The 24,608-nt window shown below is 41.0% G+C and overlaps 1 protein-coding gene and 1 pseudogene across 4 annotated transcripts in view; both read left to right on the forward strand.

The window, feature by feature from the left end:
- The window catches only part of Kdm4c (lysine demethylase 4C), a 304,347-nt gene that overhangs the window by 270,515 nt on the left and 9,224 nt on the right, over positions 1 to 24,608 (forward strand). For all 4 annotated transcript variants that reach the window (XM_008827556.3, XM_008827554.3, XM_008827555.3 and 1 more), the window contains one exon: positions 19,320 to 19,439. In XM_008827556.3, coding sequence (XP_008825778.1) covers positions 19,320 to 19,439 — 120 coding nt within the window. The remainder of the gene's footprint in view (positions 1 to 19,319; positions 19,440 to 24,608) is intronic.
- LOC103729476 lies at positions 5,671 to 6,059 on the forward strand (annotated as a pseudogene).

The following is a 24,608-nucleotide window of genomic DNA, read 5'->3' on the forward strand; positions in this document are numbered from 1 at the left end:
TATCCTTTAGTAATGCCGATCTCCTATTCTTCTCTCTCAGGTTCCTTCTTTCCCTTTATCTTCCTGGTTTCTTTTCATTTTCCTAGTTCCCGGAGTTACATCAGGATATGCACTCACTTATAAGGATTGATGCTAGGAGCCACATATGAAGGAGAACATACATCATTTGTTTTTCTGAGTCTGTGTTACTTCACTTAGTATAACAGTTTCTAATTCCATCCATTTACCTAAAAATTTCATGATTTCATCTTTACCACCAAGTAGAACTCCATTGTGTAAATGAACCACATTTTCGTTATCCAGTTGAGGGATGCTTAAGTTGCTTCCATTTCTTAGCTATTATGAAAAGAGCAGCAACAAACATGAATGTACAAGTACCTCTACAATATGGTGAGTCCTTTGGGTATATGCCAAGGAGTGGTATAACTGGGTCAAATGGTACGTTTTTTAGTCTTTTAAGAGTTCTCCACACTGCTTTCCATAGGGTTTGCAGGAGTTTGAAATCCCACCAGCAGTGAATGAACATCCCCCTTTCCCTACATCCTCTCCAAAATTTGGTATCATTTGTTCTCTTGATCTTAGCCAGTCTCACTTCGGTAATGTTAAATCTTGAAGTGTTAATTTGCATTTCCCTAATTACTAACGATGTTGAACATCTTTTAAGATGCTCTTAGCTGTCTTTATTTCTTCTTGGAGAACTCTGTTCAGATCCGTAGCCCATCTGTTAATTGGGTTACTTCCTTTTTTGATTCTTTGTTTTTTTGTTTGTTATATATCCTGGATGTTAAACCTCTGTCAGATGCTTCACTGGTAAAGATTATTTCCCACTCTGTGGGTTTTCTCTTCACTTCCTTGGTTGCTTCTTATGATATACAGAAGTGTCTTAGTTTAATGAGGTCCCATTTGTTGATTCTTGATTTTGTTTCCTGAGCAATTGATAGCCGGTTTAGAAAATCCTTATCTACACCTATATCTTGTAGGTTATTGCCAATGTTTTCTTCTAACAGTTTCAGAGTTTCAGGTTTCACATTGAAGTCTTTGATCCATTTGAAATTGACTTTTATGTAAGGTGAAACATAGGGGTTTAGTTTCATTCTCCTACAGGTAGAAATCCAGTTTTGCCAGCAGCACTTGCTGAAGATACTCTTTCCCCCAGTGAGTGTGTTTGGCCTCTTTGTCAAATGTCAAGTGGCTGAAATTGCATGTACTCATCTTTTTTTTTTTCTAATTCTATGAAGAATGTCATGGGGGTTTTGATTGGCATTGCACTGAACCTATAAATAGGTTTTGGTAGAATGATCATTTTCACAATATTAATTCTTTCAATTCATGAACATGGAAGGTCCTTCCATCTTCTGGTGTCTTTCTCCATCTCGTTCTTTAAAGATTTAAAAATTTCATCATAGAGGTCTTTAGTTTCCTTGGTCAGGTTTATTCCAAGATTTTTTTCTTTTTGAGGCTATTGTGAATGGGAGGGTTTCCATGTACTCTTTCTTCAGTTGTTACTGGTATATAGAAAGGCTGCTTGTTTTTGTAGATGAATTTTATAACCTGCCACTTTACTGAAAGGGTTAATCATTTCTAGGAGTTTTCTTCTAGAACTTTTGGCATCTCTTAGATATAATATCGTATCATCTGCAAAAGGGATAATTTTCCCTCTTTTCCAATTAGTACTTCTTTAATTTCCTGCTCTTGTCTTATTGCTCTAGCACGATTTTCAAGTACTATATTTAAAAGGAGTGGAGATAGTGGACATCCTTGCCTGGTTCCTGATTTTAATGGGAATGCTTCCAGTTTTTCTACATTTAGAATGATGTTGGGTGTGGGTTTGTTGTATATAGCTTTATAATTATGTTGAAGTATGTTTCCTCCGGTCCAATTCCCTCTAGGACTTTGAACATAAATGCATGTTGAATTTTGTCAAAGGCCTTCTCTGCATCTATTGAGATGACCATGTGGCTCTTGTCTTTGAGTCCATTTATACGATTTACGACGTTTACTTACATATATTGAATTATCCCCACATCTCTGGAATAAAGCCAACTTTATCATGGCAGATGATCTTTTTGATGTGTGTCTGTATGAGGTTTGCAAGTAGTTTTGTAGTTTTAAATCTTACAGATAAGTTAATCTATATGTGGTACCGGGTAAATAACTGAACTCTATAAAATGAGAAGCATATAACATACTGAATTTTCCTGAGTTAAGTGGCTGTCCTTGATCCTCACCATGTAGTACCTTACAGGGTGGTGCTCAAACAGTATGGTCCCTTTTTGTTCCTTGACTTGGCTCCTGGCTCTGTCTTACTGTAGAGAAGAAATTCCATATAAATAATTTTTTTCTCATAACAGTTGGAACTTTAGGAAATTTCTGTGCTCACTGGCACACCTACCTCCTATCAGGACTACATGTTGTGTAGGTCTCCAAAAATTTTTTGCAGTGTTATAATTTCTGTACTCTTGTTACAGAGAAAAGAAAATAGCAGGTGAAACAATGTTTCCTCTTGCAGTAAGACCTTAAATACAATAGATAGCCTTATTCCTAAAAATAGTATTTTAGGTCAATGCTTTCAAGACTGTAATTCAAACTAACTGGGACTTTTTTTTATTATTCACTCTGAGAATTTCAAACATATATACAACTTATTTTGGCATATCCATCCCCTCTCCCTGTTCCAGCGTTTCCCACATGTTCCTCCAATGAACCCCCCCTCCTAAGTTTACATCCCCTTTTCATAATCCTCTAAGTCCAGTCAATCTGAGACAAACAACTGAGGAAGGTTCATCAGGACACAAGGCCAGCTGTTCTAGTTGTGTCAGCGTTCTAACCACAAACTTATCAGCTGAACTTTGCTGACAGAGACAGAGAGAAAACAAGGATCAAAATCTTTACTTTTCTCTAATATTCCATTCTCTCTCTACATCAGTGCCACTGCTGTGCTATCAGGTGTACCTTGCCATTTCTGTAGCTCACAGGTTTCTGGAACTACTGAGGAGAAAGCTTCCCCCAAAAGAAAAGAAAAGTTGTATTAGCAACCAGAAATCAATGAAGAAGTGCACACTTAATAGAGATGTTAATCTCCAAATTTTCTACTTTAACTTCAAATTTCAAAGCACTTATCCAAGGGTGACAGATGAGATCTACTAAACTTCTTGTCTGTTTGAGCTAGAGTTATGTACCCGGCTCTTACTGTGAGGCATGGTTTATACTCAGTGGCTAACAAATATCTGCTGAGTTAAAGACTAGATAAATCAGTACTAGTTGCTAACACATTCAAGCACTAATTTAGTTATTCTAAGTCATATCTTAGAAAATTAGTATGTTATAGGGCTGGAAAGATAGCTCAGTGGTTAAGAGCACTGAGCAGAGGACCCAGGTTCATTCTCAGCACCTACATGGCAGCTAACAACTTCCATGAAGGAGGTTTATGGATAACTCCAGTTCCAGGGGAATCCTTTGCCCACTTCTGACTTCCATGGGCATTGCAGGACATGGGTGCACTTACACACATGTAGGCAATGTACTCCTACACATAAAGTAAAAATAATAAATAAAGAAAATTAGTATGTTATTTCTTTTGAAGTTTTTTAGTAACATCAAGAATTGTCCCTGTGTAATGTTCATCCTCTTTCCAAGTGGAATCTTAGAACAGTGCTAAGCTCCTGTGTCCTCACTGGGAAACACCCTTTTTCATGTTCCTGCTTCCTTGTGGGGTTCCCTTAGTGAAGCAAATTTTATACTGTCTCACTTCCATGAAAGGAAGAACTCTGTCTTGGGAGAGATAAAGGGACCTAAGCTGTGGTTGCGACTTTTGGTAACTATGCCTAACCAGGATCCACATTAGTGCTTATCATTAACCCCTTAATTTTAAATTAACATGCTATGGTGCAAAGCTTAAAACTTTTAACTCTTCCTTGTTATTCATTTTTTTTCTCAAGCCTAGATGATTTGACATCGATTGGTATAATTTGGTACATGTTTCATAAATGCCTGGAATTTTCCAGAGCTAGTCCTTTCTATAGCATATCTAGTAAGCAGAGTTCTCTCCATATCTCTGAAATATGTATCTAAAAGCATGAGCTTTCTGAGGTGTCAGTCAAAGGGGAGCTGCCATTATAAAGCCATTTTACAACCCTTGGTACTATCACAGAAAGACAGAACACAAACATTGATGGCATATCCCAGAGGAAATGGGGCCCATCAGTCAATGAAGAATTTATAGTTCTGTCTAACCATGGGGTTTGAGTTAGTTTGGAAATAGAGCAAGTTCGATTATTATTTGATATCCAGTAGAAGTCCATCATACCTGCTTAATAGAGCGTGATGGTGCATGCCTTTAATCCAGCACTTGGGAGGCAGAGGCAGGCTGAGCTCTGTGAAATTGAGGCCAGTCTGGTCTCTATAGCAAGTCCAAGACAGTGGGGCTGCATGGAGACCTTGTCTCAGAAAGACTAAAAAATAAAGTTAGAAGTATAGTAATTCCTGTTTATTGATGTGTGGCATTGCTTTCATTTCACTGTTTCCTGTTTGTATTAGAAGGTTCGGTGATTTTCATGGATGGGAGGAAAGCAACAATATTGCTTTGTAAATAAGCTATATAAATTACGGTTTCTACTTGAACTGGATGTCTCATGGTATATGGGCAAAGGGAGAAGAATAATATAAAGAAATTTGAAGAGATAATAGAATAGGTATGATTTGTTGTTACTTTTAGTTTTCAATCTTTCCCATAGTCAGAGAGCAAGTGCCCCACGTAAAAAATTTACAGACAACGTGGCTGGAGAGATGGCTCAGTAGTAAAGATCACTGGCTGCTCTCGCAGAGGACCCGGCACAGTAACCAGCCCCCACATGGTGCCAACAATTGTATGTAACTCTAGTTCCTGCGGATTCAACACCCGATTCTGGTCTCAAGATCTTGAGACAAGATCTGTCTATAACCCAGGGTAGTCTAGAACTCACTAGGTAGCTCAAGCTGGGCTCAAATTTGAGAGCTTCCTGAACGCAGGTTTTCTAGTTTGTTTCTCTGTTTCTGTGAATGGACCTAAAGGTGTAGGCTCACGTTCTAACAGAGAGACCTGCTGAAGATTATGAAACAGTGTGTGTGATACTGGAGTCCTATTCCTTCAATAGCAGGGGACTTGTAAAGATGTGGAAGGGATGGTTTCCTAGAGGTCTTTGCAGACAGGGAATTCCCACAGGGACAGACCTTTGTATGTGGTAATTAGTCTGAGAAGTCTGAAGTCACAAGATAACTTAGCCTTCAGTAGGTGACATCCAAGAACATTTTGTAAGTTCCTACATTCTAAGGATTACTGGGCATTTGAAATATGATGGTGGAAAGCAAAATTGAAGTAGTTTTTCTCCTAGAATTACATTCTAGTGAAAAAAAGTAAAATGGGTCAGTAGTCCTCATAAAGACATGCTTCAGGAGGCTAAGGAGGTGACTCAGCAGTTACGGTGCTTGCCATACAAGCCAGCGGACTAGAGTTCAAATCCCTCAAACCACATGCCTCATCCGTAATTCCAGCCTCGAAGCAGAGATAAAGTCTAGCCTAAGCAAGCTCCTGTACAGGACTAGTATCTATGAGCTCTGGGTTTGATTAAGAGCCCCTACCTTGAGCAGAAGTCCCGCCTTCCTCTTGCTCCACTTGGAGACCAAAGCAAGGCAGTGGAAACTGCAGTGATCTGCGAGGGAACCTTACACCATGAACCTCCTCAACAAACCCAAGAGTGAGATGACCCCAGAGGAACTGCAGAAGCGGGAGGAGGAGGAATTTAACACAGGTCCCCTCTCCGTGCTCACACAGTTGGTCGAGAACAACACGCAAGTATTCATCAAGTGCTGGAACAACAAACTCCTGGGCCGGGTGAAGGCCTTCAACAGGCACTGCAACATGGTGCTGGAGAACGTGAAGGAGATGTGGATCGAGGTCCCCAAGAGTGAGAAGGGCAAGAAGTCCAAGCCCGTCAGCAAGGACTGCTACATCTCCAAGATGTTCCTGCGAGGGGACTCCCGTCATCGTGGTCCTGCGGAACCTGCTCATCGCTGGCAAATAGAGGCCTCCTCCCATCAGAACCTGCTCCAGTTCCGCCCTACAAAGACCTGCCCAATGCCCCATGGGAATAAAGTCCTTTGTTCTTGTTTAAAAATGAATGAATGAATGAATGAATGAATGAATGAATGAATGAATGAATGAATAAATAAATAGGAGACCCTCAAAGAATAAGGTAGAAGAGCAATGGAGGACGATTTATCATCGTGGAGGATGACTTACAAGATCATCCCTGGGCCTGCCCATGCGTGCGCACACACAAACACACACGAGCATCTGCAACTGTACACACACATGCACACCTTACCCATGACAAGATAAACAAAAGATGTGTTACAAACTCAAGTCCCAGGGTGGTAAAAGTATAGTCCTACAGGCAGGCAGGGTGAGTTGAGTGAAGATATGTTAATTAGAGCAGCATCAGAAAGAGAATATTCCAGGAAAGACAGTCACCTGTTGGAAAAACCTGAGTGTTGGTCCTACAGAAGACCAGGGACTAGGGAAGCAAGGCCCTGAAGGCCACACTAGAGTCTTGAGCAAGAGCTAACTGAAGAAATTTCTTACGAAACATTTTCTTTGATTATGTTAGAGTAGAGAATTTGAGTATTTTCCAAATTAGAATGTTGCACCACATCACAGGGGAAGCGATGGAAGACCAGACTAAGATAGTGCAGTAAAAGTAAATACAAGTAAGGCAGAAATCAAGAGGATTTAGTGATAAATTGAAGTAGGGGCTAAGGAACAAAAGATTGGCAGGTGTAACTCCCGAGGTTATGGTTTGCTTAGCCAAATGGAAGGTGATGCCTGACCTAGGGAATTTTGGAAGCAGCCACAGTTTTCCAGTGTCAAGATTTGAACTGACTTGTCTGTATTAGGGTTTCCTCTCTTTGGTTCAATGTTACCATCCAGATTACTTACTGTTTGTTAGTCATTCCAAGCTCTTGGTTTATGGGATATAGTTATTTGGGTTGGTTTGATTTAGATTGTTTTTTTGAGACAGGGTCTCACTGTGTAGCTGTTTTTTTGAGACAGGGTCTCACTGTGTAGCCTGGCTGTTCTGAACTCACTATGTAGACCAGGCTGGACTTGAACTCACAGAGATCAACCTGCTCTGCCTCCAGAATGCTGGGATTAAAGCTGTGGTCCACCAGGCCTAGCTGAGCTGGTTTTTTTGTCGTTGCGGTTATTTGTTTGCTGTCCCCTCCTGGTTGAACTACAAATGCTGGCTGGCCTCAGCTATGGTGGCTGCTACATCCATTGTGACACTGTGTGTTGTGCAGATGCTCCTATAATCCTTGCTTTCAGCTTTGCTTCCCAAATGCCAATATACACAAATCTGTACCAGTTCAGACCTGTTGGTATCTGTTTCAAGGAAATAGCTAAGGATTAACGCCCCCTATTTTATTTTTATTATTTTATTTTCTTTTTATTTTATGTGTATGTGTGTATTGCCTGCATGTAGGTAAGTGCACCCGTGTCATTCAGTGCCCACGGAGGACAGAAGAGGCTGTTGGATCCCTTGGAACTGGAGCTACAGACAGTTGTTAGCTGCCATGTGGGTGCTGGGATTCGAACCCACATGGTTCTGCAAGAACGATGTTCTTAACTGCTGGAGCCAGCTCTCCAGTCCCTAACACCCCCTATTTTATATTAGGTTCAAAAAAGATAGCCCAGAGGATAGGCTAAATGCCTCATCAAGGAAAGGCACTCGCTGCACAAAGTTAATGACCTGAGTTCATCCTTAGTCCCACAGTGGAGAGAACCAACTCCTGAAAGTCATTCTCTGATCTACACACACACACACAAAAAAAAAAAAAAAAAAAAAAAAAAAAAAACCATGGCACTCACATGCCTATACTCACACATACACCATACACTCATATATAATAATAATAAATGAAACTTTAAAGATTTTTAAACATACCTCGGATCTGGGAGCGATCACCCAGTCAGTGCAGTGCCTTCTGCAGCAACCTGAGGACCCAAGCTTGATCCCCAGAGCCCATGTACAAAGAACTGCGCATGGTGGCAACACTTATCATTCCAGCAATGGAGAGCCAAAGACAAGAATCCTACAGGACTCCTAGCTAGAAAGTCCAATAAAACCTGACTAGCCAACTTCCAAGCTTGTGAGAGATCCTTTCTCTAAAAGCATCCTAGGGTGTCACCTAAGGAATGATACCATAAATTGACCTCTGACTTCCATATCTATACCCATGCATGTGCATGGGCACACATATACATAAACACACCAGAAAGATATCACTGTCGAAATATTGACTATTCGGTATTCATTAAGCAAGTCAGATGGTAGTAAGAATCAAGGTTCAAATGAAGACTAATATCTGCCATTTAAAGACCAGAGAACTTCCCACTATAAAAGTTCAGTAAATCTGAGGAAAAGTTGTGATGTATTATTCCTCAGTGTAGTTTTGAACCAGACATTCTCAACATGAGTGTGTCTGTGAAACTAAGTTCACCAATGTTCTTGCACCTGTGTTTAAGCTTGTGCAGACCAAAAGCTCTTACTTGGGTAAATGTGACAATAGTTTGTCTTTACATCATTTTCAGAGATTATATAAATAGCAAAATTCTCCTTAATTTCACATTAAGATTATTTTTGACAGTCCTAACATAAAAGAATTGTTTTGGATGTCTCTGACTTCCTGTTGAGGGTGATAGTTTTAGTAGCTTGATTCATTATCTTTATTTGTGACAGATTATTCTTGCAATGTGCTGATAGCAGTTACTCGTGTTCTTCATGAGCCTATTATGGACATGACTGTTTAAATGTGAGCATGTGTGTTTAATCTAAAAAGGACATGTTAAACTAACAGGAGTGATAGTTTACATTGGAAATTTTTACAAAGTAGACTTTAACCTTTATTTTTCCCTTCAGAGCATGCATGTAGCTTTGAGGACCTTCTAGATTACTTTATTTGTATGTACATCCTCAGGGCTCATCTGCTTCCAAAGTTAGCATAATATGGACTAACTTGTTGACAGATTGTGTTTTCTAAATCCTTTGGTTTTTTAGCCCCTGTTGGTTCTCCTTTGGGAGAGGGTGGTGGTTTAGTTGTTTGAGGCCAGGGCCTCACCAAGCAGCACTGCCTGCCTGTTCCCTGGGTGCTGGGATTAAATGCATGTGAGCAGTGTTTCCTCTAAAATTTTGCTTAAAATGACCTCCCTGTGTTAGTCATTTGCCCAAAATCGCAAATGCAAGTGGGCTGTGAAATGCAAGGTTAAATTATAGCCAGTTCTTGGTAAGTCATGACACTATGCAAGTTAGTTTAATCATTCCTCCTATTTAATATGGAGACAGTGGCTAGGGAGTCACTCTACATCCTGGCAGAGAAGAATAGTGGGTAACCCATAGTCATATTTGACTATGGGCTTCGAAATGTGGCCCTGGCGCAGCCACGCACCCATTTGCACACGTATTCTGATGACACCTTTGGGTTCACTGTGAGAGAGTCCATGCTGGGCCAACTTGGATAAATCAGTGATTTGGCATTATTTGAGCATACAGACCCACACTACCAGCACTGTCACTTGTATATTGTATTACTGTTGGTGCAACGTTGTTCTTCTCTTTCAGCCAGGAATGTTTCTACATTCTGTGATGTCTTTTTGCAGTAGATTTTACTACAGAAGTTTATAAGATCTTTTTCTACAGGAAAAGGCTGCTGATACAACTGGCTCCATCCTTCCCATGCTTTTTGCTTCACTCAGTGGTTTGTCATTGGGTTACGCTAAAGCAGACCTCCAGTGGGCTCCTACAGAGTAAGGTGGTGCTGCACTGGCAGGTCTCTTTGAGGTGCTGATCCAGAAGGATGTTCTGTTCCTTTGACAAGAGAGAAAGCTAAGCTACAAAGAGCTAAATGGGATAGCCAGAGTGGCTGCAACTGCATTAAAGGAAAAGGCAACATTGCTGCATAGCTTTCTGGCCCTTTTGCATATACTGTTCCCGCTGCTTTGGTGAAGAAGGAAGAAGACTAGAAAAGGATTGGAGACATTTAGGAGCCATAGTCCTAGCCTTGTCTGTGTGCCTCAATGAGCTTTGAAAAAGTCATAGGACGAGAGAATCTGAGCCGTGGAGCTCCTGGTTCTGAGTCACTGTGGCTCAGTTCAGGACCAATACAAAAGTGAAACAGGCATTTTGATTGCTCTGCCCCCTTCCTTATACTCTCATCTGTGCTGTCTTTAGACATGCACCCACTAAGAGACATCTCTTTGGCCACATCCTTGGCTAGTGGTTCTCAAACCCCCTCCATATCCTTGCAAGAGAAAAGAGCTCACTATTAGCCTTCCCTGCTGTTATTCGGAAACACTGGTATTATGTGGGCTCTGAACACTGCCCCTTTGAAACACCCAAGATCTAGTCCTATCTGTTCTCTTCTAGAATAGAATCAATTTATTCTTCTTCCACCCTTACACACACACACACACACACACACACACACACACACACACACATGCACCACCCTTACACACATGCACTCACGCACACATTAAGTGAACATTCAGGCCTTCTAGGTAGTCTCAAATCCAAATACATTCATCCTCATTCTGCAGCCATGAGGAAGAAATGGTTTAATGAAGGGGCTGGAGAGATGGCTCAGTGGTTAAAAAGCACTTACCACTCTTACAAGAAGACCCAGGTTTGAGTCCCAGCACCCACATGGTGGCTACCAACCATCTGTAACTCCAGTTCCAGAGGATCTGACACCCTTTTCTGACCTCCATGGGCATTGTACAACACAGGTGCACTTGCACACATGTAGGCAGTACATATAAAAGAAAATAAATATTTTTTGAAAAGGAAATGACTTAACGAAAATGAGTGCTCTCAGAATGCCCTTCTCCCATGGTAACTCAAGATGAAACTTCCTCAGGCAGTGTCCCACTTACAATGCTGTTCTTGAGTATGAGAGCACAGTGCTCCGTGTGTCCATGTGTCTTTTAGTACATGCGTTACTTTGGGTTGCTGGCAGTGGTCTTTCAGTACTTGAAATGTATTATTTTCATCTCTTCTAGGTTTTAATGTCTCCATTGCAAAAGCAGCTGTTATTCTGGTGGGCCCACCTTTAGATGGGACACGGTTTCTTGTAGCTTTCAACACTCTTTCTTTGCTCCATGTTGTGTGAGCTAGAATATGGCATGGGGACTTCTTTTTCTGGTCCTATTTGTCTCTCTTTATGCCTTTATTGGCACGTCAAACTGAATATTGTCTCTGTTAATTTCTAGCCCATGTCACCCCCAGAGGTGTGTCTCCCCCTGTGTCATCCTGCAGTGTTGCATGTGGATGAGAGTTAAATCCATTCACAGTTATCTCAACACCTGTCAGGGTGCCTTGCATTTGTGTTCTCGCTTTCTTTCTTTTTAAATTATGTTAGCTCTAGCTCTCTCAGCAGCCCTATCAGGCTGCATGAATATTTCCATCTCTAATGGGGAGGCTAGGACATAAGGATGACAGATAGCTTGGGTGCTGTGGTAGGTCCCTCTGACTGTGGCACCTAGCTCTACACGCCTGCAGCCCTGGAGATCTCTGCAGCCCTGTGAGCCGAGCCACATACTTTTGAAGGAGCTTCCTCTGAACGTACAGGGCAGCATGCCTTTCCCTTTATCTTTCTTTTTTCTGCTTTTAGAACTGATGTTTATTTTTAGAAAATTCTACAGAGAAATTAACCTCAAGTTTAAAGATGTGTGACATTAATTTTTATTAAAGCAATAAGATACTTTATTCCCCACATACATTTTAGCCCTCGCCAACAACTATAAAAGGAAATCTTTCTGGATGGAAATCCCCCACCCACCCCCGATTCTGAAATGAAGAGTTACGGCCTGGGGTGCCTTTGTGTCAATGTCTGCTGGAAAAGGAATGCAAGGAAACCCTGGGACAGGTGATAGGTATCCCAACCCAAAATAGGGAGGGCTGCATGTAGGCAAACAGGTCTGACAACCTTACTGTACTTACTAACCATGGGGCTCTGGGCAAGGGAGTTAACGCCAATTTCTTTATCTGTAAAATGGAAATAATAAATACTGGACTTAGTGGTTGGGACTATTGAAAGTCAATGTAAATGATAGTGTATGACAATGTATATGATGCATTATCCACAATAAAGTTAGAAGACCTAAATAAGAGTAGAAAGGAAGCTAAATTGTTATATATCCACCTGTTGCATATAGTCAGCCATTAAAATAGAGTTTTAAATGAGTAACTAAGAAAATGCTAAGAATGTAATTATAGATCTACACAAAAAGGCAAACTACATGATTCCACTTATGTGAATTTGGGGGATTTTTTTTTTTTCATCTCACTTGGTTTTTTAGTTTGCTGTTGTTGTTTTGAGGAAATGTCTAACTATGTGTGTCACCCAAGCTCACTTCGAATTCTCCATCATCCTGCTCTAGTCTCTGTAGTGCTGGGATCATGGATGTGTGCAAATGTTCACAGAGACAGAAAATAAATAGTGGCTTCCAGTGCCTGGGGGTGGTGGGAATGGGAATTGTTAAGGCTAGAAAGTTTCTGTGGAAGAATAACTATCAAAAGTTCTGAAGATGGAGGATAGTCATATTTCATATCATGATAAACATGGTTATGGCCACTGAAATGTACAATTAAAATGCATATTTTGTTCCAGTAATAACAAAAGGACTTTCCTAGCCCCAAATGCTGTGGAATAGACGAAGGAACGTGGCATGAGCTACTGTACTGAGCTTGTGGCTGAACGCAGCCTTGCCTGCCTGCATCTTGAGAGTGCAGTACAGTTTTTATGTGGAAAAAAAGAAAGGCCAGACCTCTTGAGAAAACGATTGCGCATAAGTGTGTATATACACGAGTAGGATGTCCCATCAAAAGAATGTATATGAGCACAGAGATAGCGATCTTAAATGGTGACAGTAATCAATTTTTAGGTGCTAGTTTTCTAGTTCAGAAAAGCAATTCTATAATTTCACCAATACATCAAAGTACAGAAACAGAAGGGATTTTTGAGAAAAAAAAATCACAAAATGTATTCTGTCTTTGTTAATGTTTACATGAAGAGTACTCTCATATTTAACAAACAACAAATAGTGTGTCCTGATCAGAACAGCCCACTCAAAAGGTCATTCCATAAACCATTGTTCAAGATTTGGTGATTCATTTATCTTTTTGGTCTGGGATACATTTGTAGAACTCCTTAGAGAGTAAACATCTTTGAACTGTTGAAAATGTTTGAAATTTCAAGATGGCAGCAGGTTGTCAAAGTATAAGCTTGTGAACAAATCAGTGCCTCCGTCACTTTGTCCCTTTTTGTAGCGAGCAGGAGGTAACTTCTGGGCTTTTTCTAGAATTGTATGCTATAGAGGCATTCAGTTCCCATTATATTAACGCTTTTATTATAATTTTTTTTTCTGAGAATGCAGGATGCTGCTTTTATCCAAACCAGCAATTACTTATCTGTTAGAGACAAGCAACTGAAACTTTCTTGGATTTAGGCTATAAGGAAATTTACTGGAAAGTTATTCAGAAATTCACAGAATCTCTAGGAATGTGGAAAAATACCAAAAAGCATCAAAATCTAAAATGGAGACTGCTTATCTGTGACCATGGGCAGTACCAAGCCACAGAGCCAGTGCATGAAGGTCAGGGCCTTCTACCCAAGTATGGTCACATCTGGCCCTGACTCTGCCATTGTCATAAATACTGTTGTCCCATCTGCCTTCCTGGAGCACTTTATCTTCTGTTTCTATGTGGACCTGATCACTGCTTACAAATCCTGGGCAGGTACAATCAGCTAGCCAGGCTCCTGTTCCTTTCTCTGCTCCCAAGGAAGCTGGGGAACAGCATGTAGCATATCTTGGCATCTGTCATAGCTGGCCAGCTTTGCCTCTCACTGAGACTCTGCTAGGAAAAGGAATTTCAGATGGTGGGCAGCCAAGCACATGACAGATAGCCAGCACAGTTATTACATGACTGTCAGTCAGTCTGTTTAATCCTGCCCGAGTGCAGTAATGAGCAAGTGATGACCTCTCAGAACACTAGCAGCAACTGCTGACATCCATTTTGTTCCAGGTCACTTAGGCATTTTCCCCAAGGGAGACTGTCAGAGGCTCCAAACTAGATGTCAGTTAACTACTGGGAGTCCATTTCCATATCCTTATTTGGTACAGCTGGACTGATAGGTGTGGTAGCCTGCTTGGTGGTATACTTGCATTAGAAATAGTGATAGGCACAGGGAAGAGGACACAGCTAAGACAGTAGTCAAGAATGGAAGCTTCTAAGGGTCCTTTTGAAGAGTGTCAGTAAGAGTTCTAAGACCACAGTCCTTCCACATTCAAATTAGACTGGCAGTTGGACTTTCTCCTTAGTTTCTCCTGACTTTGAATACAATGTGATGTGACATATTCTGAGTTAATAGCTCAGCTCAGTCTTTAAAGTAAATGATCATAGTCGTAAATCTGGTCTTAACTGGGATTATTGTTTCTGTCTTTCATTTTCACATATTTTTAGTCCATTAGCTACAAGCCTAATGGCAGCTCCAGACACCAGTGTCCCTGTGAACATGCCTGTGATGGGATTGGGTCGTTTTACACATCCCTGGAGACAGTAAAACAAGTGACATCATCTGTTTATGTCAGGCAAAGGCAAATGACCTCATAGGGTGTAAACAGCAATATAAAAGTAATATAAAATTGGGGGCTGGAGAGATGGCTCAGCGATTAAGAACACTGGTTGTTCTTGCAGAAGACCCAGGTTCGAATCCTAGCACCCACATGGCAGGTAACAACTGTCCCTAACTCCAATCCCAGGGGATCCAACAGCCTCTTCTGACCTCCGTAGGCATTGTACAACATGGGTGCACTTACCTACATGCAGGCAATACATGCATACACATAAAATAAAAATAGTAAATAAAATATATTTTTAAAAAGTAATATAAAATTGTTTATATTTTATAAAATATAAACAGTAACTTGGCACTGAACATTTCAGATGCCTAATAACTTCCTAAGAATCAATTTCTACCTAATTTAACTTCTATCAACCACAAAGATAATCATCCAGCTACCTAACAGCAAAACTATACAACAACAAAAATACAACAACCTAACAACAAAATAATCAAAACTACATAATAAGAAAATTGTTCTGTGACTACTCATTCATAACCAGGTATTATTTTCAGAGAGAGTGGCTGTCTCCTCAAACTCTTTGCCAGGTTATTTAACTAGAAGTTGTTATATTTTGATTTATATATCATTTTAATTAGTATAGAATTCAATATTTACTCCCAAAGTACTTAGCCAAATAGATTTAACATAGCTTGCAGTAAGAAATGAAAAGGACCTTTCCTATAACGTGCAGTTTTCAACATAAATCGGGGCCATTTCATCGGGTGCCTCACACTTTGTTTCCTGAAGATGTTTTGACTGCTTGGGACATAAAGCAACAGACGCCTCTGGGTTGCTGTCAGTTGAAAGGTTTGCTCTTTAGGTTTCCCTGCTTATTTCCAAGCTGAAGTTGCTGGTTAGCCTCCAAACTGTCACAATCACTAATTCAATACCAACTTTCTGCCCATCTAGTGGATAGGAGACACTAGGAGGCATTGCTGCTCACCGCCCATGTGAGAGGCAAACCAAGAGCACTCTAACACATACTTGGAAGCCTCTTACACTAAGCCCTGTGTCTCTGAGGGGTCGGGCCCTCACAGATACTTAATTTAAGGAGGAAGTTTGTCAGTTTGAAGCCCATAATCACTCCAGAGTGGAAATCTGATTTGATTTATAGATTGGGTTTCTAAGATTTCATTTGGGAAAAACGGGTTTCTTTTAAAACTAAAAGGTCTCAGAAATATACAAGGCCTGCAAGTGATGGAGTTTAGTTTGTAGAGAACAAAATCTTGAATGGACTGTCTTCCTCCTCACGCAGGGCTGTGTCTGGGGAATGATCACCACAGAATGTCTTGTCAGTGTGATCCTGTGATGGGAACCATGTGACTTGGGGTTCTTCTTAGGCATTCTAGAACTGAAGAGCAAGTGTATGTACATGCTCAGTAGGACTTTGCTGTAGTCCTGTGGTTCTTGTGCCACTATAGCAGACACACTGCTTCTGTAAAATTACATCCAAGCCTGGACTACTACAATTGTAAAAGTTATATAAAATTGTTTCTCAGACATTTCACTTTTCAGAATTTCTTGGGCTGAGGAGGTGGCTCAGTAAAGTGCTTGCTGCCTTTTGCATGAGAGCCTGAGTTTGTGTCTCCAGCACCCATGTAAAAAGCTGGATGTGGTAGCACATGCCTGTAATCCCAGCACCAGAGGTGCAAAGACAAGAATTCCTGGTGCTCACTGGCTAGCCAGTGTAGCGGAGTTAGTGAGCTCCAGGGCAACTAAAAGACCCTGTAAAAAAAGATCACATGGAGAGTGATCGAGGAAGACATCCAGCATTGGCCTCTGGCCTCTACATGTGTACACACACACACACACACACACACACACACACACACACACACGAGAGAGAGAGAGAGAGAGAGAGAGAGAGAACTATTTATCATTTAAGTTTCATATATATTCACTTTACAAAGCTTTATTTTATGATAAATTGCTCATGTACTTTAGACTTACCTAGGTTACAATTTTATGACTGTATCTTCATCTCAGTGTTATGTTAACCTAATTGCAAGACGGGATTATTTGATATTGTGTCAGGATCTAAGTTACGAGGAATGTCTTGACTTTCCACTTGGGAGATTGGGATAGTCATAGATTGGGAACATAGGCCCTCCCTGCACTCCTGGAGGCCTAGGCTTGTCCCTCTTGGGATATCAAGAATAAATACAACTTTACATCCCAGCCCACAAAAAGTAAGAGAGAAAAGATAGAGGATGTGGGGATTGAAACAGTCACTTTTATTGTTAATAAAGCAGATAATTGTACTGTGATTTGTAGCTGGGCAAACAGGTCTCCTAAAAGTGAACTAGCTTATGTGATATATAATATATAAAAGGAATCTAGCTTATATAAAGCAGATGATACTGGAAGCTACAGGCTCTGCCCTGAAAGAGCAGAGTGCAGTGCATATTCTGTTCCTATAGGATGGTTTCAAAGAGAAAGAAACTGGCCTAAGCCAGAAATCACCATGTGGCCTTGGTTCACAACACTGTTAATGCCTCAGCGTGTTTTTCTAATGCCCCTAATTCAAAAGAAATGCCCACCATTTTTCTCTCTGCCTAGTATGGTAGGGCCAAATGTTTAACATACTAGGAAACTAGGTGCCTCACAAGTGGAAGTTTCCCACAGAATCTTTGTGGGTTTGCTCTTTGGCCTCAGCACATGGTTTAAGAAATAGATTCACTTTTGGAACCCAACAATAAAATTAAGCCTTTCCTAATCCTCCTGATAGAAGCCATGAGGAACCAAAACCACAACCAAAGTGGAGTCACCACCCACAGCACCAAAGTCACTCAGCTCAGAGGATTCTTCCAGCTGATGGACTGACTGTCCTAACAGACTAAACACACACATTAAGTATGTCCTCAAAGCTACCATCAGTGTTCATAGTAGCACATACCTCTCTGGGTGGAAAGGGAAAGTGAGATGATGGCGCCATGGGCATTTGCAGAATGTGTGTCTTCTGCGTGACCTGAGTCAGATATTATGAAGGCTGAGCATACTCTCATTTCCATTTGACTATATTGGATGTAGACTGTCAGTTCTCTGGAGCCTCTGAGCCTAGAGTTATTTGCCTGTGGCTTTAAAGTCTAAGGGCAGCATAATTTCCATTCTGAACACTGAACAGTTGGTTTGTTCATGTGTAGTGCTAACATGATGAAATGATCACTCCTTTATAAGGCAGACTTTCCATTAGTAATAAAAAAATAAATTAAGTGTTTCTAGGTATAAACAACCAAATAGATCCTGTGTGTGCCTTACATTTAAACCACAGAACATGCCCAGGCTACATTAGCAGCTTCATCAAGGGTACATTTCCCTCAGTCAGAGTGACCTCATCAGTAAAATCCCAGTTATGAACTGCCAAGTGTGGGAACAAACAAACAAAATCGAGAATTCAGTGCCTTCATATTAACATTCCCTTGACATCCTCAACATAGTCAAATGTCAGGGTATCTCCACTGTGAAAGTATTTATCCATGTCCTCCTGGCAGAGAGGGACTTGAAAACGAACCCTGGGAGCTTGCTCTAGGTTGTTGCTCTAGTCTGTTTCCATTGCTGTGACAAAACACTGGCCACTACCAACTCAAGGAGGAACGGGTTTCTCCAGGGTCACAGTTCATCACAGAGCCCAACGTAGGAACTCAGGACAGGAACCTGGAGGCAGGAGCAGAAGCACAGGCCATGGAGGAATGCTGCTTACTGGCTTGCTCCCCTGGCCCATGCTCAACCTGCTTCCTTATACAATACAGAACAACCTGCCTAGGGGTGGTACCACCCATAGTGAGCTGGGCCAGCCCACATCACTCAATAATCAAGAAGATGCCCCACAGACATGGCCACAGGCCAGTCCAATGGAGGCAGTTCCCCAACTGAGGCTCCCTCAACCCAGGTGTGCTAAGTTGACAACTAAAGCTATCCAGTGCAGCTGTCTTAAGAGGTAGGGACATGGACCAGAACATCAGCAGTGAGAAGGCTGTAGACACTGGTTGTGGACCCAGGAATACCTGTGACAGCAGGAACCTGCTCATTTCATGGGATATGCCAGCAGGACCATTCCTGTCTGGGACCATGGCAAGCTAGGGAAGACACACCCACCTGCTCTGTTGGCCACATCCGTTTCCCCTGGCTTTGCCCTGATGCCTCAGCCAGCCCTCTCAGCTCTGACCTCACTTTGAGGTCCCTCACCTGGGTGTCTTTTGAACTTACCATCATAGTCAACTTCGCTACTGTAGAATTCCTGACATGGGTGCTCCTTGGAGGCTCAGTTTCATTGTCAGTAAAATGGGGTTAATCTGTCAGATCTTACAGATCACTGGCTGGTCTCTTCCTCCAAAAGGAGGAAGATCGGTGCTTTGTTAGTAGCAAATGTAAAGCTTCTAGGGTTTTTTTCTCTTAATATTATGGTAGCGTCTTTGCAACTTTATGACATAGGCTAAATCTTTAAGTAGTTCTTTGCCTCATTTCTTCCCCTGAGTACCCAAGCAAGATCACGATCCATAAAAACCAAGGAGAATTAGCCCTTCTAATTTTCAGGAATCCATCTCCTGTGAAGTTTTAGAACTTACCTGCCTTGAAAACCCTGTCTCTGTTATCTCCACAGAGCCGAGACTGCAGGAGGTTGGGGCCTCCTGCTGAGGGAGAAGTCATCCAAGTCAAGTGGCCTGATGGTAAACTCTATGGGGCAAAGTATCTTGGATCAAATGTAGCCTACATGTACCAGGTAGGTGCTGCCCTCCCTGTGATGAGGAAATGCACAGGAGATGCTGGAGGGAGGCAGCATGGGAATGCTGATGATGGGAAAGCCACAGGAGTTCAGGTGCTGCTATTTTATAAGAGGCAGAGCATCTGTGTTTAATGGCCCAGGCTTCAACTTAAATGTTTTTTTACCTGGTTGGGCTCTGGGAATACCCAACATTTGGTGAATGGTTAGTTATAAGTGTGGTTCAACCACTAGATGAGAGGCTGTCTTCCTGCAGTTCAGTTATATGAAAAGAGACTAACGGATTCTTTCATCTTGCCTTAAGCCAGAACGAAGGGCTGAGGGTATGGCTCAGTGGCATAGCACTCGCCTTGCCTATGGAAGGCTCTGGGTTTGATCTTCAATCCCACAGAAAAAAAAAGGGTTGTAGGGGAGATAACATTCATTTACCAATCTGATATTATGTTACTTATCATTGTGTATTTTGGTGGCTGTTCAGCCATCAGCCCCTGAGTTGATTTCTTTGGCTGGAGAATCATAACTTCCTGGTCATCTCGGTGAAACCTGCACACATTGGCACAGCTAATGTTCCAAGGAACTGGTGGTTATCATCTACTCAATTTTAAAGGAGTGATTGGTTAGAGAAAAGGGCAGCTATCACATAGGCATGCTCAGTAGGGAACCCAGCATGGTATAGTATTAGAGAGTATATGGTTAAAATTAGAGGTTTTCTATTTCTACTTGAAATAAGAATAAGTTAAACTCACAAAAGAGAAGCAATGTGGTAATCACATGTGAAATTATAGTCCTCAGAAAGCTTCAAAGGGAACTTTTAGAGAAAGATTTACTGTCACTTATATGTACTTGTGTATATCTATGTTAGTATATGCTACATGTGTGTAGGTATTTGCAAACCCAGCAGAGGGCATCAGATCTCATGGATCTAAAGTTACAGGGGGCTGTGAGATGCCAGACATAGGAGCTAGGAACCCAACTCGGGTCTCTCAAAGAGCAGCAAGTGCTCTTAACCACTGAGCCATCTCTCCAGCCGCCAAAAGGAGCATTTTTATTAGAAGTAATATATTTTCAATAATACTGTGTCAGAAATCAACATTCAAGAGTAAATGGTACAGCAGAAACAGAAAAAGCAAGCTGGTTCAGGCCTGATAAATTGAAAAACAGCTTAAGAATGATAAGATTCCAGTTGCAGTGGAGAAAGTGATCATAGACTGATAAGGGGCAGGGCCTTAAATGAAAGAGCAACTTGCAAGATGCCGTGCCAGGAGGTGGACCACAATGTAAGTAAAGGTGTTTAATGAAGTTTGGAAAAACAGGAGAATATCTTTTTGTGGTCTAGGAAATTCCAAAAAGAGTAGCAAGAGGAGGATTTACATAGCATGTGCGGCGCAGGCTGTTTTCCCCCTTGCATATGTATGTTCCGATCATGTACATGTGCCATGGCTGCTTCCACCCACTGAATATGTCTGTTCTCATTATGTACAATAGCGTCTGGGCTAAAGCTTCATTACATCATACTGTCCACAGTTAAGCAGACCTCACAAACAGGCTGATGATACTGGAGATGGGGACTGGAGAGCTGGCTCAGCAGTTCAGCGTACAGTGTGTTCTTGCAGAGGACCGCTGTTTCGTTCCTAGCACCCACATGGTGGCTAACAACGACCTGTAACTACAGTTCCTGGGGATCCTGTCATCTTCTGGCCTCCATAGGCAAAACTGTCATATACATAAAATAAGCCTAAAAAGTAAATCTATTTAAAAATATATCATTTAAAAAAAATAGAGATTACTGGAGAAGCATTGATGCATCATTGGAGACAAAACAAGATGTTAAACCACAGGAGCAAAAGTGAGGCTTGTTACATGAAGCAAAGCTATTTGCTACATGGAAAGTATCATAGATGAGAACATGCTAAAATCCAGGCTAATTAGCAGTCAGTGTATCAGCCCCCATTGAATTATGATGCCTAGTGACATAAAGCTCTGGGCATATTTATAGACTCCATGAAGAAGTTACAACGGGTATTAAAAATGTCTCTTGAGTACAGGTACTATAAAATTCCTATTAAGCCAAATAGCCTTTTGAGATCACTTTGTGCTTTCTGTCTTTCAGTTTTATCCCTGAATACTCAAAGACATTCATAAAAATACATAGAAACAAATACCTGGCTCACCATGCTAAAAATACTGTGTGTGTGTGTGTGTGTGTGTGTGTTTTATTGACTCCTGTTATATAAATAATGGGGAAAAAGGTTCAGTAAGCAAATTTTTGCTTTTTTTTTTTAAGGAAAAGAGCAACTATATATAAAGCTGGTAAAGAGAAGGGTTGGAAATTATCCAATTTCTCTCCTAACTAGAGTACTCACTGGCAGTGAAGTTTTGCAGAGCTGGAGATGTGAAGCCTAGACAAATTAGCACACTTAGCCACCCTAATCACATTGTTTTAGTAAAACTGTCTTTTTCTCTTCAGATTATCAAATGATTTAAAAAAAAAAACACAAAGGAAAGTAGTAACAAGTAGTTCTGACTATGCTATTAAATGTAAATTTAATGGCATTTTGGGCTTACTAAATTCAAAAGAAACCATTGTGTAAACAGAACAAGGCCAGGAAGAGCCCTGTTTTTATTCTCAGTCTCCCAGGGACGAGTAACAAAGTTGTTTTTATGATGGAGACCTGATTTCACCATATAATACAGCTGTATCTTATGTCAGCATTACATGGATTTAAGTTTAATTTTAAAAAGAAAAACATGAACACCAGGCATGGTGGCACATACCTTTAACCTCAGCACTCAGGAGGAAGAAGCAAGTGGATCTCTGAGATGGAGGATAGTCTGGTCTACATAGTGAGTTCCAGACCAACTGGGGCTATAGGGAGATCCCAGTAGAAGTGGGAGGAGGAAGTGGGGGAGGGAGGGAGGGAGGAAGGAGAAACCATGCTTAATTACATGTTCCTATCTTTATTTTTTTTTTTGAAATATCACAGATTTTGTTTTTAACTTGGGACCACTGTAGACCTTGAATCATAAGTACCAGTGTATTTTCTTTTTGTAAGAGTGAAGAATTCAGCAAAACAGATCCCAAGTGGGTTAAGAGCTAGAGCACATCAGGTGTCCTTTTATTCCACCAAGCGCGTTTTCTTTGAAAAGGCGTGGTGTTGGAATATACCTGTGCCCGCTGTCCAGGCTTCTGCTCAGCCAGCATTATCCACTTTGTCTGATTAAGTCTCTGAAAGGATTGGAAACCCATTAATTATTTGCTGCCATCTGTCTAATATGAAAAAAAAAGAGTTTTGAACATTTTCCTTTTAGAAGGTATTGTATTTTCGCATCCTATGGGGGTGCTATACTCTGAGGCTGAGGAACTGGATTTTTTCTGGCCTAAAAAATTTTTAAAGTGGGTTGGTGAGATGGCAGAGACTGCTAGCCATGAGGACTTGCCAACATGCCGCTTGATCTGCTTACTCAGATTTTCCGTCAGTTCCTGCAGAGTCTGTGGAAGCACAGCCCTTGTCACTGGCTCATTGAGCAGTCACAGGAGAACACAGGCAGGCAGTCTTACCAGCTGATGCAGTATTCTCAGACAAGACCTGTACAACATTTTTTATAACAGCTGAGATATATCAAGGCTGTGCAGTAGTAAGTTACTGTATTTCTGAACCTCACGGGGGATACAAGTATAGTACGTAAGTGGCTTTTACTACATTTTAGCACAGACTGCTGGAAAAAAAAATCATTTTTTCTGTTAACTGCAGTCAGCCTCCCACCAAATACTAGTGGGGATAAAGGAAAAATAAAAACAAGGACACATCCATACTGACAGGTACACAAAACACAAGAGCAAAAAAAGAAAAAAGAAGAATGAGAAAATAAAGCACTTGTCAGCTCACAACCTCATGACACATTAGTATCAGAAACCAAAGATGACAGAATAACCGAAATGCCCGAAAAGTATTTCAGAACCCTCCTAATACAAAGGACCAGTGATCACATGAAGAACTAGAAACAACAGATGAATGAAGTAAGAAACTCAGTTCAGGACCTAGATAAGAAACTTACCAAAGTACAAAAAAAAAAAAAAAAAATGTCAGTAATTTGGAAGAAATATTCAACAAGGAGAAGGAGCTAAACAGAAATGCTGGAAATGTGCCTGCCAGTTCAGTTACGGGATAGAACAGAACAAAATGCTGTGGGCATCAGCATACAACACCAAGCAGAAGAATGAATACTAGTGAAAGAGGGCACGGCTAAGGCAGTATGACGTTTGGTTGCATGTAGGCAAAAAATGAGCATTATCAAAACACTCAACTCTGAGATATGTTCAGGAGACCAATCTTAAGAATCCACAGGGCGGAAAACAGAGCTGAGATTAAAGATATAGGCAGTTTATTCAAGTGAATCATAGCAAAAAAAAAATTCTCAAAGCTAGAGAAGGAAATGGGCTTCCAAACACAAGGCATTTGGAGACACAAGTAGAGAGCACCAGAGAACTCTGTGACATGTCACAGTCGATGTGAAAAATACAAAACAAGGAAGTAGTGTTAAAGGTTGTAAGTGAAAAAATACTAACTCAACCTACAAAGACAAATATCAGAAGAATACCAGCTCCTTCATCACTAACCCCAAAAGCCAGCAATGCATAAAATGATTTATTTCAAGTCCTGACAGTAAAAAATGGCCAACCAACATGACTTTTTCCAGAAATTTTTTTTTAAGTTCCCAACACCCACATGGCAGCTAACAACTGTCCATAACTCCAGTTCCAGGGGATCCAATGCCCTCTTCTGACCTCCATGGGCACTGCACGACCTGAGTGGAGTTAAATACATGCAGGCAATACACTCATACACATAAAACAAAAATAATAAAGTATTTTTTTAAAGCATAAACTAAGGTAATTCATGACAGAAAATACCAGAAGAAATACTATGTGCAGAAACAGGATTAATTCTCAATCATGAAAGTAAAGGAAAGACTAAATTTTGTGTGAAGGATGGATGAACAGAGAAGAGCCAGGAAGAATACTTGTCAACATAGAAAACCAGCAAATTCCTAATATAGGGAGGGAAGAAGCCAGCTAATGACAGTCTAACTAGCAAGAGCAACAGCCAGCAGAACCATGGAATTAGCAAACCCACCTCAGTAATAGCAGTAAATGCATATGTCTTCACT

Source organism: Nannospalax galili, unplaced genomic scaffold, assembly GCF_000622305.1.
Source record: "Nannospalax galili isolate Female #2095 unplaced genomic scaffold, S.galili_v1.0 scaffold132, whole genome shotgun sequence".
Lineage (NCBI taxonomy): Eukaryota > Metazoa > Chordata > Mammalia > Rodentia > Spalacidae > Nannospalax > Nannospalax galili.